The sequence below is a fragment of the Acartia tonsa genome, chromosome 14 (genome assembly GCF_053477335.1).
Source record: "Acartia tonsa isolate MP-2025a chromosome 14, ASM5347733v1, whole genome shotgun sequence".
NCBI lineage: Eukaryota > Metazoa > Arthropoda > Copepoda > Calanoida > Acartiidae > Acartia > Acartia tonsa.
The window spans coordinates 22,272,514-22,288,374 of record NC_137273.1 but is presented as its reverse complement, the minus strand read 5'-3'; the positions used below and the strand labels follow the sequence as shown (position 1 = coordinate 22,288,374).

At 30.3% G+C, this 15,861-nt stretch overlaps 1 protein-coding gene across 1 annotated transcript in view; it reads right to left on the bottom strand.

Moving 5' to 3' along the window:
• LOC145305326 (innexin inx2-like) overlaps positions 1–8,416 on the bottom strand; it is a 62,473-nt gene extending 54,057 nt beyond the window's left edge. The window contains exons 1-2 of the mRNA XM_080146937.1: positions 8,306–8,416; positions 3,934–4,012 (exon numbers count right to left, since the gene is read on the bottom strand). Of these exons, the coding sequence (XP_080003063.1) occupies positions 3,934–4,012; positions 8,306–8,363 (137 nt within the window). The 5' untranslated portion in view covers positions 8,364–8,416. The remainder of the gene's footprint in view (positions 1–3,933; positions 4,013–8,305) is intronic.
• Between the last annotated feature and the right edge of the window lie 7,445 nt (positions 8,417–15,861).

Below are 15,861 nucleotides of genomic sequence, written 5' to 3'. Positions count from 1 at the left end.
AAAATGGAATAAAATGGCATTAATAATTTATGATAATGCATTTTTGTTTAATACTCTCATTGTATTTTATTATAAATATAAATCTCTGTGAAGTCAAAAATGCTTTCAGAAATTTAGAATGTGTTGCATACTTTGAAGTATAATATAGGCTTTAGTCAGGGAGGGAGGGGACATTGGACTGTTAATTATACTGGTACCCAAAGTTATATAAACACATTACTTTGGGTATTTTTAATAAATTTTAATCTGTTGGTTCCAAATAAGTAGTGTTGAAATTTTTAAACCAATAATTTTAATCTACTTAAAAAGTTATTTTGTTTGATAACATTGGGATGCATATTAATATATCGTCCATTGTATTATCCCTTTGATATAAGCACACAGAAGTTCTAATAATTTGACTGAACAGACTGATTGTAATATGAGAACCGTTTTAATAACTAAGCTAATTTTGAACTTTTGAAGATATAAAACAAACCAATTATTATATTACATTTTTTCAATCATAAGCGAGCAATATCTTATCATAGACAAGTAGACAGATTAGAAAATGTCCTGTGGCTTTTCAAAAGCTAAGCTAATTAGGGTAGGTCCGTCCGTCCGGAAGGGATAGCTCTTTTCGTTAATTTAGGCATGTTAGAGTTGTTCTACCGATTTCAAACATGTCGATTTTTAACTTTTTAACAACAAATTTGTATGTGATATTATTATCCGATTGATCTTATTTTTAGAATACTGATTCCTAACAAAACAAAGTACAGTGTTATGAGCGAAGCATCTCAATAATCAAGTCACAAAATGTCAGTATGTCCTTAAACATTATCCTGTATAACAGCAGTTTTTAACAAATTTACTTACAATTTCTTTGACTTTTATACTTCTATATTCTGATTAATGAGTTCTAACACTTTACAAGTGTTAATATTCGTTTGTCCTACCGTTTAAGAGCTTCGCTTTTATGGATGTTGTCATCCTTGTTGATACCATAGTTTTCATCATTATTTTTGCCATTTATAAATTCTTGGAGTACCAAATATCCAAAATAAGCAAATTTCCCGGTATAAATAAATCTCAATATCACTTTACTTGGAAATATTTTCTAATCTTCGCCTAACCATAGTTTTCTAGGAAGTAACAACTTTCAAACATTGGATGTATAATACGTGGATATTATGACAGGGGAAATTTTGTCGTCAATTTAGGTTGATACTATAGTCCTCATTTATTGGTCCTTCAGTATGAGGGGAGTTGATTGGGTAAAGGCGGTGGATGGGGTGTATCGTTTTATTAGCCAGCTGAAAGAAACTTGTTATTGGGGTAGGCGGGAATCTCTAACAATATCCACGTATTCCAATCCACTGTGGGCTAGAATTGAATCAAGACAAAAGTAAGTGCCGAGCCCTGAGACCTATGTATGGTGAAAATAGACATAAAACCATGATGATTCCAGGTAAAACCAAAATATTTCAGCGGGGGCTTTTTGAGAAAATTAGATTTGAAAATTTCAAGTTCAATTTTCACCCCCTAGGAGTTGCCGCATAATCATGACAAGAAAAGCAAATATTATTTATTTTAAATTTTGAACAACTTTGCTTTTATGAAGTCCTTCTTAAAACCTCTCTATATATGATTTATTTTAGGCTGAATTTTCGTGACCTTTGCAAAGCAAGTGATAAAAATGGCCATTTATTAACTCCCTTCAGGAGTGGTTTTATGAAGAACTTTATAAAAGCAAAGTTGTTCAAAATTTAAAATAAATAATATTTGCTTTTCTTGTCTTGATTATGCGGCAACTCCTAGGGGGTGAAAATTGAACTTGAAATTTTCAAATCTAATTTTCTCAAAAAGCCCCCGCTGAAATATTTTGGTTTTACCTGGAATCATCATGGTTTTATGTCTATTTTCACCATACATAGGTCTCAGGGCTCGGCACTTACTTTTGTCTTGATTCAATTCTAGCCCACAGTGAATCCATTTAATTTTGAACTGATGTAGGAGAATGGCGGGGTTATGAAATAAATATATTTGAACTAGTTTTTTCGTCTCTAACCCATAGGGGAGGACGAGGGAGCTGGAAAAATAGCCTAAAACCACCCCGTGACATTTATAAAATTTCCCTGAAAAGCATAACTCATTTGGATTAACATTTTCTGAGCAAATTTCTAGATAAAAAAAATGATTTTACTGAATCTTGTTTCAAGAATTTAAATTTAAAACAAATAAAATAACAATGATGACAACATTCATTAAAGAGTGGGTGAACTTAATAAGCAGCATATTTGAGTTTATAAAATTGTATAAAAAGTTTTAAATACAGGATTCGGTCTAATGACATACTTACATGTTTTGGATCTTAACCATAGAGATGCTTAGCTTGTATTGTTGTAAATTTTGATTAAATCCCTTTTATTGAACCAAGAGATCTAAAGGGATAAGACAATGACTGATAAATTGATATACATCCCCAAATACGAACCACAAAATTGTCCATTTTATTGATCACAATTAGTGGTTGGCACCCTTGGACACTCAACTAAATGAACCAACCAATCAAAATTAAATAAAAGTTCATAAAGTTGTTAAGCCAACGAATAAGAAAATTTTAGTATAAGACTTTGGGGACTAGTGTAATAAACAGCTCATTGTCCCCAACCCTCCCTGTATTGAAACCCATTGTTAGATCTTGGCATCGTTCTGTTTAAACATTCAACAAGCAGAGAATTTTTTTGAGAAAAAAAACAAGGAATATTATTTTATTAGCTGCGAAGAATTAAGAATCTAACTAGTAATATGAGAGGTCTTCAAAGATAATTAAAAATATATTTTTCACTAAAACTATATTTTAAGTATTTCATTTTCCAGTATGGCTATCTATCCACTCTGGATTAGATTGGTTTTAAGCCATACTCAACAATCATGCCGATTCCGAGGATAATTAGTTATTGTTATGAAAAAAGCACCTCAGTAATAAAATCCTTGTAAGTATATTCATTTTACGACAGGCTTACAAATTATTTTTAAATTGTATAAATTTCACTCTAGAATTGCAGAGTGACTTCTCTGGTAAAAATATTAATATTAGAAGCAGGGATCTTAGGGGATAAGAATATAGTTTGATATTCAACCTATTTCTGATAAACAAAGTTACCCCTCAAAATTATTGGTTGTATAGTTTTAATTTTAATAGTTTGAAACCAACCATTCAAAATCAAATAAAGGTTTTAATCTTTAAAACCAACAAAGATAACTGGGTTATAAAACTTTGGAAACCAGTGTAAATTACTATCCAATGTACCCTCGCTTCCTGATTCCAAGAGATTTATTATTATCTATTGATAAAAATCCAAGGGTTTAAGATACACAAAAGGACTTTTTTTATGGTAAGCACAATCTTTTCAAACTAAGTAAATAAAGAGTTTGTTTATCTATTTATCTTTCTATCTATCTATCTATCTATCTATCTATCTATCTATCTATCTATCTATCTATCTATCTATCTATCTATCTATCTATCTATCTATCTATCTATCTATCTATCTATCTATCTATCTATCTATCTATCTATCTATCTATCTATCTATCTATCTATCTATCTATCTATCTATCTATCTATCTATCTATCTATCTATCTATCTATCTATCTATCTATCTATTTATCTATCTATCTATCTATCTATTTATCTATCTATCTATCTATCTATCTATCTATCTATCTATCTATCTATCTATCTATCTATCTATCTATCTATCTATCTATCTATCTATCTATCTATCTATCTATCTATCTATCTATCTATCTATCTATCTATCTATCTATCTATCTATCTATCTATCTATCTATCTATCTATCTATCTATCTATCTATCTATCTATCTATCTATCTATCTATCTATCTATTTATCTATCCATCTATCTATCTATCTATCTATCTACCTTGCAATGATGAAAAGAGTAGTACTCCATTTGTAGAATAGTTTGAATGCCCAATCATCGATGGAAACTTGATTAATTTCTAAAAATGAACAAGTTTAATCATTGTAAAGAAAAGTGTTAGTTTGAATTAAATTTTTAGAACAATGATTCCTCGGACAACAGGGTACAATGTTTTAAGCGAAGCATTTTTATGATCAAATCGAACTGGTTTTAATCTTATAATTTTTTATTTTAATATCCGCGGAAAGCTGTGTATAATACGATGCGATAAATAACTATTTTACCGTATGTACAAAATATCCATAAAATACAAGAAAAATAAAATCCATAAAACGGAAACAAACTAATACTGTTAATAAACATTTGCAATTTTTGTGCTTTTTTGATGGGTAATGTTAAATACATTTCCATCAATAATTTCAAACCTGTTAGAGAGGTAAATTTATCATAATAAATTCTAAAATCTCAAATCCGATTAGGCTGTGATTAATGTTTGTTGTTTAAAGGTGGTTTTATGTTATTTCCCTTTATCCCCCCCCCCCCCCCCCAAAAAAAAAAAAAAAAACCTAAAGGCTAGGGAGACTCATAAATCTAAAAATGCCAAGGCAAACACTACAATAAAAAGATGGGTCGCTCTCAAAGTGTCCTAAAACAATGTTTCAATGACAGGTATACTAACGTACTGATCCTAATAATAAAATATATTCGCTTCTAAATCCAATGATATTACCAAATATGTCAAAATTATCTAAATCTGTAGGAAAAATACAGATATTTTCTTTTAAAGCGCCTTGTTGAGCATTAAACCCCCCGCACCCATATTTTTAAAAAAAATATAAAATGGTGGGAGTAGATAATCGTTTTTTTATTAATTCGTGACAGATTGATTTTAATCCAATAATATTAAGAAGTGAGATTTTGTCTAAAGATTAAGATTTCAGAAGATTAATGGGGGAAGGGGGAGTGGTTAAGTACTCAACAGGCGTACTTTAAGTGAAAACACCAAAATATATAAAATACAAGTTTCAAGAAACAGATCATGTAATATTTATTCAGATGGCTATTTTTGGTGTTTCTTCAAGTTTACAAAAGCTATGTTAGGCAAAAGCATTCGGCCTTTCAAATTTTAATAAACAAGAATAAAAACACCCATAAAGGCGAAGCTCTAAAACGATAGGACAAAGAATATTAACACTTGTAGAGTGTCATAACTCAACAAGCAGAATATAAATATATAAAAGTCTAAACCAAATTGTAAGCAAATTTGTTGCATAACTGCTTAAATAAAGGATATTGTTTAAGGAAGTACTTACATTTTTAGAACTTGATTATAAAGATGCTTTTCCTTTAACAATGTTCTTTCTTTTCCTGAGAATCAGTATTCCAAAAAAAAGATCAAGGGGATATTTTTATCACATAAAAACTTGTGGTAAAAAAAGATAAATATCAACATGTTTAAAATGGACGTACGGATATTCTGGCAACGATTATAAAGTTTCTACGCTTTCTAAATCGTACATAACTACTACAGGAATCACTATGCAAAGTTTGAAATCGATAAAAAAAGGCACTAAATAGCGCTTCTTTAAACCCAAAAGTAAATATTTTTGAATTAATAAGACGAACGTAACTTGTTTAATTTTTATTTTAACAAAAATAAAACACATTAGTTTAATTTTATTCCATAATATTACTGGCCAAAATTATAACATAATCAGTAGTTAAGTTTTATTTCAAAATAATTCTTTTAAAATTATAACACATTAGTTGATTTTTCTTTCAAAATAGTTTTTGCAAAATTATAACACAATTTTAAAATAGAATTACTTGCAATCTCTATGTTTCATTTCAAGACATCTAAGTCCAACAACCAGACAAGTATATCCAATGATCACAGCAGCGCCGGCCATTGTCAGAGAAGCTTGTATTATCACGCGTTTTGCTGGTGTAGTATTAACCAGAATGGCAATACAAATTGCACAGCCAGTAACTAGAGTTAAGAGGGCTCCAAATATGTAGATGTACAGCAGGCAAGGAACTCGTTCTTTGTTGCCATAGAGGGCCAGAAAGCCGGAAATGAAACAAATTATTCCAAGATTAAGTCCAATCCAAGCTCGGACCACATTTAAAGGCGTTTGTTCTCCACTGATATTTGACTCATCTTGAATTTGACAATCAACCGCATCACCATAAATAGTATTGCAGATATTGTAATTGATGAACCTAAAAAAGACCTGGGATCCATTGACGAGACCAAAGAATGCAACTAAAGCAACCCCAGCCAACATTTGAATGAAGCTAAGCATGCATGTTGCATATCTTAATGGGATACATCCAAACGCTCGTTTGCAGAAAATTGTTTTAAGCACTCCCATTTTCTTTCACGTTTGACACTTGAATGAAAATGATTTCAAAATCTTTTCAGAACTCGCAGATTTTTTTTGAAAATAATTGGAAGATTTAAAAAAAGATATTGAAAGATTTTATTTATCAAATTAATTAATTTTAAAACATATAAATTTTTTATACATTAACTTTTCGAAAGGAAAAAGTATTTTTAATACTTTGTTACGGTTAGATTGAGTGAGTAATGAGTTTAATTTAAATATTAGACTTAGGATTGTTTTAGGCTATTTTTGCATCAAATTGTTTAGAGTAAACAGTTTTAAAAAAACGGAATAACAAATATTTGCATTTATATATCTTTCGTTGGTAAATAATAAAAGTAACAGAATAGAGAAGACACGAGCTATGTAACTCTATTCACAGGTAGGAGACCCTGTGCCGACTTTCAATTGGGTCATTGAAAATAAGCCAATAGCATCAGAAATATTAAAACAGTCACGTCGCCACAAAATATCAAAAAGCAATTTGTTAGCAGACGAAAACGGTTTCAGTACTTGAACTTGTCTATGTTATACATCCATACTTATACATTTCTTGTCAAATATTTTTCGTTTTTCTTTTTTTTCTACTTTTTAAACACCTTTAAATAGAGACCCAGTGCCGACTTTCAATTGGTTATTTGAATAAAAGCCAATAGCAATGGCCAATATGCTATACATCTACATACATTTATTGACAAATAATTTTCCCTTTTTCTATATTTTCCTACTTTCTCCTCAATCTTTAAATCTTTTTCTCGTATTCATTCGAATCCGGTGGATAAGAACCGGTTCTCATCCATATAGCAGCGTATTATATCCAGCTTTCTACGAATATAAAAATGTACAATCATAAGATTAAAACCAGTTTTTTTAGCCGGTGCCTTTGGCACCTTGAGGCTACAAAAACTAGTCATAATTGTACATTCTATATCCGCGGAAAGCCGTTTATAATACGATGCGAAAAATAACTATTCTTTTATCTTATGCTTGTGTTTTATAATACATCTATATGCATATTTTATGTAGCCAAATAATTTCTAATTTTGTTTTCTTTTTTGTTATTCAATATTCAATATAAATGAATTAAATATGTATTAAAGAAACAATACAAAATAAACAAAAAAGCTCATACTTATTAGTAGCAGAGCTTTTAAAATCGTTTATTTTTAAAAGCGAAGCTTTTTCTATAATTAGGGTCGGTCCGTCCGTCCGTCCGTCCGTACGTAACGAATAGCTCTTTTGATTAATTTAGGCATTTTAGAATTGTCCTATCGATTACAAACTTTGCATGATTATTTCTACAGGAGTTAGGTACGAGTTAGTAAGCGAAGCTACTCTATAATCGTTACCAGAAAGTCCGTACATCCATTTTAAACATGTTGCTTTTTAACTTTTCAACAGCAAAGTTTTATGTAATAAAATTATCCAATAGTCTTATTTTTGGAATATTCATCCCTAGGACAACAAAGTACATTGTTATAAGCAAAGCATCTCTATAATCAAGTCCTAAAAATGTAAGTATGTCCTTAAACAATATCCTGTATTTAAGCAGTTTTCATCAGATTTACCTATAATTTTGTTTCGTTCGACTTTTTTACTTTAATATTCTGATTATTCAATTCTGACACTATACAAGTGTTAATGTTCGTTTGTCCTAACCTTTCAGAGCTTCGCTTTTATGGATGTTGTCGTCCTTGTTTTTTTTACAATTTTACTGTATGAACTAAAAAGAAAGGGATAGAATGAAAGCAAAAGAAAGAGAGAGAGAGAGAGAGAGGGAGAGAGAGAGAGAGAGAGAGAGAGAGAGAGAGAGGGAGAGAGAAGGAGAGAGATAGAGAGAGAGAGAGAGAGAGAGAGAGAGAGTGAGAGAGTGAGAGTGAGAGAGAGAGAGAGAGAGAGAGAGAGAGAGAGAGAGAGCAGCTGAGAGGCGGACGAATAGACAATTCGAATTATTGAGTAGCTTCACTACTAAAAATGCAACTTACCAAAAAAGTGTTTAGTAACTGTGGAAAATGCACCAAAAAGTCCGGCTACAGCCGCCATTTTGTCTGTCACAAGAGCAGTTATTTATCACTTTGTATTATAGACAGTTTTCCGCCTATATTAATATAAAGGAAGACCCAGGAAAAAGTATTTTTTAGGGTGTACAGCCCATATTTTTTAATGTATCATCAAAAGTAGCAAATGTTCTTGTTCTCTATACAATTTCACACAAGACAAAGAAAATATCAACGGAAAAAGCACTCGAGAAAAAGATTTTTGTTTTGTTTTCATACTTTTTAATGGATATATATTGTTTTTCTACTAACTGAAGAATTGGCAAAAATACAACAAATTAAAGCGGTTATTTGCGAATTTCAGCCTGTTTTTAGCTTGTTTAGTCACTCTTACAAATCAATAGGATTAATTATGACACTTACTCTTCCATAGGCGTCCAAGGGGGGGGGGGGGTAATGGGGCGATTACCCCCCCCCCCCCATTCAAAATTTACCCCTACCCTGGGGGTGCCGTAGGAACCCCCAACCATTTAGGAGAGGGTATTTACCCCCCCCCCCAAAATAAAAAATCTCTAATAAAAAAAATTTTTGCATTTTTAATACTATATATTTAATAAAATTTAAATTACCCCCCCCAAAAATTTTACCCTGGGGGTAAATTTTAGGGGGGGTAAACTAAATTTACCCCTGCCAACAGATTTCAGGGGGGGTAATTACCCCCCCCCCCAAGCAAATTTTATCCCCGGGGTAAAAATTTTGGGGGGGGTAAAAGAAATTTGCGGCGCGCTTTTACCATTTTACCCTCCCCCAAACACGAATTAACCCCCCCCTAAAAAAATTTTACCCCCCCCAAAATAAAAAGCTTGGACGCCCCTGTACTCTTCCCCCTTTTTGACATGTTAATCATTTGTGAAGTATCTTATTATGCTTTTTAGAATAAAATAATAATTATTTTTAAATTTTATATTAGTTATATTTTTCTTTGATATACAAGTTAGGATTATGAAACAAAAACACTTGTTTTGCTATATTCAAACTAATTTATTTGTTTGTTTTATCTTAACCTAAAAATACACAAAAAAATGTGAAAACAAAAGTTTAACTTTTTTTAACTTAAAACTTTTTTTTACACTAATTTATAATAAAAATTTCCCATAGTAAAAAAGTGAAAGCATTCTTACCTTAATTTTGCTAAAAAAAATTGTTTCATGTAAAAGGTTATTTTTGGCCTAGTCACTTTCAAAACTTTAACTATAAAAAAATTCATTGTTAATGAAGGTAAAATTTAAGTTTTTATATATTAATCTTATGTGGAAATGTAAAGTGAACATGGGAATGTACAACTTTTGAAGATATATTAGGAAATATGGGCTGTATACTAAGAGATATAAGTTTTCCGGAATTGTAATGTAAGGAGTAGATTTGAAATCTGCATCAAATTTTAAGGATTTTTTATAAAATTCGTTTTTTGTATAATTCTTTATCTAAAAGCGGAAATACAAATTAAGTTAATTAATTTTGGCATCTGTGATTGGTGGATTTAAAAAATCTGCGCTCTGATTGGATGTCGTACATCATTCAACCAATTAGAGCGCAGGTAGTTTAAAATCCACCTATCCTATTGGTCAAAATTAATTAACTTAAAATGTATTTTCGCTTTTAGATAAAGAATTTTTAATTTTACAAAAAACGAATTTTATAAAAAATCCTTAAAATTTGATGCAGATTTCAAATCTACTCCCTACATTAAAATTCCGGAAAACTTATATCTCTTACTGTATACCCAAAAAATTACTTTTTTGTGGCTCTTGCTGTATAAAGTTTTAAGATTAAAACCAGTTGTGTCAGCTAAGAGGAGCTGAAGGCCCAGGCCAACAAAACTGGAAATAATATTATGATTTTTTAATAATCGTAGAAAATTTTCTGTAAAATGATGCTGTACATGATTTTTAAGTATGGCTGAGAACCAGATCCAATTTATTGACAATAATTACATTTTATTTTATGTTTGAAATATTTACCAAATAAATGTACTAATCAGATATAAATACATCTCACTTTCTTCACCATGTTTTTAGAGGCATTTTTAGTTAGGCATTTTTAAATTAGGTGTTTTGTCCCCACTCCAGAGCTCGATCTTTAAATCGTTTATAGGTGATTTAAACCGGGGCGATTCATTTGGCGCACCATCAAATTATTAATATCAATCTTTAAATCGAATTTGCATGGGTGATTTGAATCGGGCAGTGGCGCGGGCCCGGCGCGCCAATGCCACTCACCGAGTGGCATTGGCGGTTTAAATCGGGGTGATTTATTTAATAAATAAATATTTTTTTTAATTACTTTAATATTTTATTGCAAAACTATCATGAAAACATTTTTATAGTTATTTTTAAAATAAATTATATATTAATGTTTTATATAAAATACTATACTGACACGGTATTTTATATAAAATACCTTACTGACACTGCTTAAGTAATAAAGTTGTACTGGCGCGGATCGATATTTTAGTGAGTGCGCAAGCGATTTAACAACACCGCACCGAAAATCTTTTAAAAATCAGGTGCGCTGTGGCTTACCACCAGCGCGCCTACGGTTCACCCCTGAATCGCCCCGATTCAGCGCGGCATAAAAACGATTTAAAGATCAAGCTCAGTATAAAGCCGTTTGGTATACACTTGACTCAAAACTCGCTAATTTATGCTAATGCCATTGGTTTAGTACGTAAGATATAGCCATAAAAAAAAGATTGGAAGTCCTGGTTTGTTGTTTTATTCGAATTTTATATTTTAGAAAACTAACACTTACACATATACGTACCAAGATTTTAATTCAGGATAAAGTAGAATATGTTTTATATATATTTAAGTATAGTTCTATATTTAAAGTTGCGTACTATACTATATGATAAATGCTAGAATTTAACTAAATTTTAGATGTTTTTCCTTGTGTTTAAAGTGGAATTTTAAATTAGAACTTTAATTTCTTTTGATATGAGTTTTTTTGGCTGAAATAAATTAGATTTACAAATGCAGTTTTACCCTTTGATTATGTTAATCTGATATGTTTATACAGCAAAACTACCTACAGACAATTCACTCATTAATTAATTGAAGCTTGACTGAAAGTCCTAACTATAATATGTAACTCTACCAACGGGTTGGGGACCCTGTGCTTACTTTCAATTGGTTCTTTGAATAATGGCCAATAGCGACGGAAATATAAATAAAGCCAAGTCGCTACTAGGGAAAAGAAAACAATTTGCTAGAAGAAGAAAAAGGTCCTTATGATGAAAACGTAAAATCTAGGAATCGATCTAGCACCGCAATAAATAGACAAATCTTAATGAAACTTGATGGAAATATGTAGAATATAAGCATATTTAATCCCTAATAATTTAGGCCGTCAATCCTGAATAGGAATAGAGAAAATTACAAAACCCTAAAAATTTAGGAATCGATCTAGCACCCCAATTAATAAACAAATCTTAATAAAACTTGGTGAAAATACTATGAATGTAAAATAAATTAATCTCTGAAAGTTTCAGCCTTTTATCTTGACTAGGAATTGAGGAAATCATAAAAACTTGAAAATCTAGAAATCAATCTAGCACCCCAAGTAACAGACAGATGGACAAAACAATGTATAGATTAGATGAGCAATGTCATAGGTATCTTCACTAAATATTTCAGCTGTCTATCTTGAATAGGAGCCGAGCCGTTTCCCTTATAGCGTTACGGACTGGCTGACGGACTGACGGACAAAATAATTATCAATGTTAATTTTTTTCTTTTCCAGAGTTTGTATTAATTTAGCAAAACATGTTTCACATTTAATGTTTAAAAATAAACAAGGATGACAGCATCCTTTACAGTAAAGCTTAACAAATAAAATACTTTGCGAATATATATAACATTACAAGTACGTTATATGGATATTAGGTTTTACAATTGATTGCCTAACTAGCCTAGGTATCATTATTTAAGTTATCAAGTTGATAATTTTATCATAGAAAAATATGTTGACAAAAAAGTTAGAAATAATATGCTTAAAACAAACTTTCGAAATTTAAGACGATAATAAAAGAGATTTAATACTTCAAAATTATGTTACAGAAATCATAAGGATTCATTTGAAATCGAAGAACCAATTCCAACTTATATAAATACCTACGAAAGCTATGCGTTACTAACATACAAACATATATAAACTTTTAGAAGCTTCGCTTTAAGGCTATCATTAATCACATACTAAAGTAGTTAAGCTAGAACTTTTTACAATATATTATTATTTAATTTTTAGAGCTCATTTTTCACTGTTAACATAACGAAAAACGCCTTGGAACTGAGTGAGCATTCGCGCATTTATGTTTAAATAAAACTGCTAAAAAACAAGGATTACAACATCCACCTAAAGGAAGAGTGATTAATAAGGTTAAAGTGGAGCCTAGCACTAATATTAAAAAATCTAAATTTTATTTCTAAAATTAATATTATTTGATATTAAAAAGAGAAAAATCCATATGGTTAAAATAAACTTTTAAAAGTTGATGCACTTTCTAAATTATGACCTTATTGTGACAGGGATCCTCGTGCAAGGTTTGAAATCTATGTTCCTTTTTAACATGCCTGAAATAACGATCTGGGCTATCATAAAAAGAAAGACGGAGGTTCTGACTGTAGTAGATAATAAATTCACCTGACATTGTAGGAGATAAAAATATTTTAAAGTCTCTATATATGACGCAATCCAAGCCGTAACTCGGTGGTACATTCAAATGATGAGTAAAAACGCCCTCGAACCTATTACCACACCTGCAACTTTTGCGTAGCCGCGTTAGCTAAATTTAAAGGTTACTAATTTGCCTAATTGGATGAACACTGTAGTCCCCATAGTTGTATTTTTTGGATAATTTTTACGAGATGATCACATATTCAGTTTACTACCTGAATGCATGCTAGGTTTATATGTTTTTTTTTATTATTAAGATCTCTCTAACTATTTCGTCACATGATGGTTATATCAAATATATGGGGATGTTTTAGGCTAGAATTCTCTATCCTTTCTCTTTCAAGCCCCTAAATCTATTGGCGCAGCCGATAGTAATAGATTTCTATATGAATAAAAATAGCCTTATATTTTACAAAAATAAATAACTTTTTTTTAATAATACACATAACTTTAATAACTTTGAAACTATCTAATTCATAAAATGTTGATTCTAATATCTAGTTTTCTAATTATACGAGAAACAAAAATTCTTAAATAACCCAGCTAACATAAAGAAATAATTGACTTACTGACAAGCTAACCAATTGGTTATTGGAATTTCACATAAAAAAAGCCATGAGCTGTAAAAGAAGCTGAGAAAACAGAGTCCCTATTGAAATTTCATATCACCCACAGCATTACAGACAAACCAATTGACAAAGTAAGTTGTAGAGTACATGCTTATTGTGCCGAGGAATCTTCACAAAAAAAATTAAACAAACTAAAGTACTTTTTCAACTTCAAGACTTTGAATTCTATGTTTTTTAAGACAGCCTAGTTGATATTCTATAATTTTACAATAAGCTTTGTTATGGCTTTTTAGGGATGTAAAGAATTCAAGAGTATCTTCACCCCTGCTAAAAATAATAAAGTGACAACTTTTGTCAAAATTTAATACTTAAAAATAATTTAATGTGATGATTGATTTCTATATCATAGAAATAGGGAGAGATTTTTAGCCGTTTTAATACATATTCATCTTGTTATGTATGTATAGTTAGTTCTGTTTAATAAGATCGTATTCTCAAAATTAATAGTAGCGGATCTGTATAAGTATTTGTGTCCAACTCTCTGTTCTATATTACTAATGTAGCCTTTTATTCTTCTAAGTCTAGATAATTAAATTTCCGATACAAAGAAGGTGTATCAACTTTTTTTTTATAGCTAGCCGGTTCTTTTAGTAAGTAGTAGATGTAAAATTTTTCATAGAATTCAGATATGCAATCGGTTTTTTTGTAGACCTCTTATTTTTAAAGTAATTTAAGTTTTTAAAAAAAAGATTAAGTCGATTTTAAGGTACTAAAACGCAACAAAAAAAAGGAAGAAAATGTCCATTATGTACAAAAATAGTAAGATCTTTAATTTGACACCTTACTTTTTGAATTTTGTCGGGTAATTATTAAAAAAATTTATTTTTTTAAACCCACGAGAATAAAAACTTTGAACTTAATTTTATCATTTCACAGGTAAAAAAATATGGGTTAATATATACCTTTAGAATCAGAAAAATATTACAAATCCATTGTAAGCAAAATTGAAAAAAAGTAAAAAAATAAAAAATAAACAAATGGCCAATTATATTTTTTGTTCAGGCAACACTTTCGTCTTCCCTTTTTTACCCCCTCTTTACCCCCTTCCCATTTTTATACTCAATTCAAGAATTAAGACGTTGCCTGTATAATATAATATGATATTTTCATATAATTCCTTTTATTGTAGTTTATATACTATATTGTAAACTTTTTATTTCAATTTTGCTTACAATGGATTCGTAATATTTTTCTGATTCTAAAGGTATATATTAACCCATATTTTTTTACCTGTGAAATGATAAAATTAAGTTCAAAGTTTTTATTCTCGTGGGTTTAAAAAAATCGATTTTTTCAATAATTACCTGACAGAATTGAAAAAGTAAGGTGTCAAATTAAAGATCTTACTATTTTTGTTCATAATGGCCATTTTCTTTCTTTTTTTTGTTGCATTTTAGTACCTTAAAATCGACTTAATTTTTTTTAAAAAACTTAAATTACTTAAAAAATAAGAGGTCTACAAAAAAACCGATTGCATATCTGAATTCTATGAAAAATTTTACATCTACTACTTACTAAAAGAACCGGCTAGCTATAAAAAAAAAGTTGATACAGCTTCTTTGAGGACAAAGATTAATTCATCATTATTTGTCCTTTCCATAAAGCCATGAAAATTCCAAACACACATGTCGATGCAAAGCAAAAAAGTATATATTTGTATTTATGTTCCATTCAAAGCAGCTAATTTTTAATTTATATACATATAATGTCCGCACGTTCATGTCGTAACTTCACTTAGTAAAAGATTTTTAAATTGTAATTAATTTGTTAATTCGTCCCTTAGGCTCTAGGGGAGGGCGAAGTAGGGTAGAAAATAGCCTAAACTCACCGAAAGACAATTATAAAGCTTCATTGAAAAGTTTGATAATTCAGACCAGCAGTTACCAAGATCTTTAGCTTCAGACAGAAATTTACTGACGCAAACTCCCGCATTAAAGCAAAAAAAAATCCCATACCAATACAAAACTATTCTGAAATAATTGTAAGGATTAGTTTAACCATTTACAAGATCTTATTCGACACTCGAGACAGAAAGCCATCCAGTAATTTTAATATAATTTTTATAAGCGAAGCTTTCCTATAATTAGGGCCGGTCCGGTCCGTACGTACGAGACGGTTAGCTTTTTTCGTTTATTTAGAATTTATGTTAGACTTGTCCTATCGATTTCAAACCTTACATGG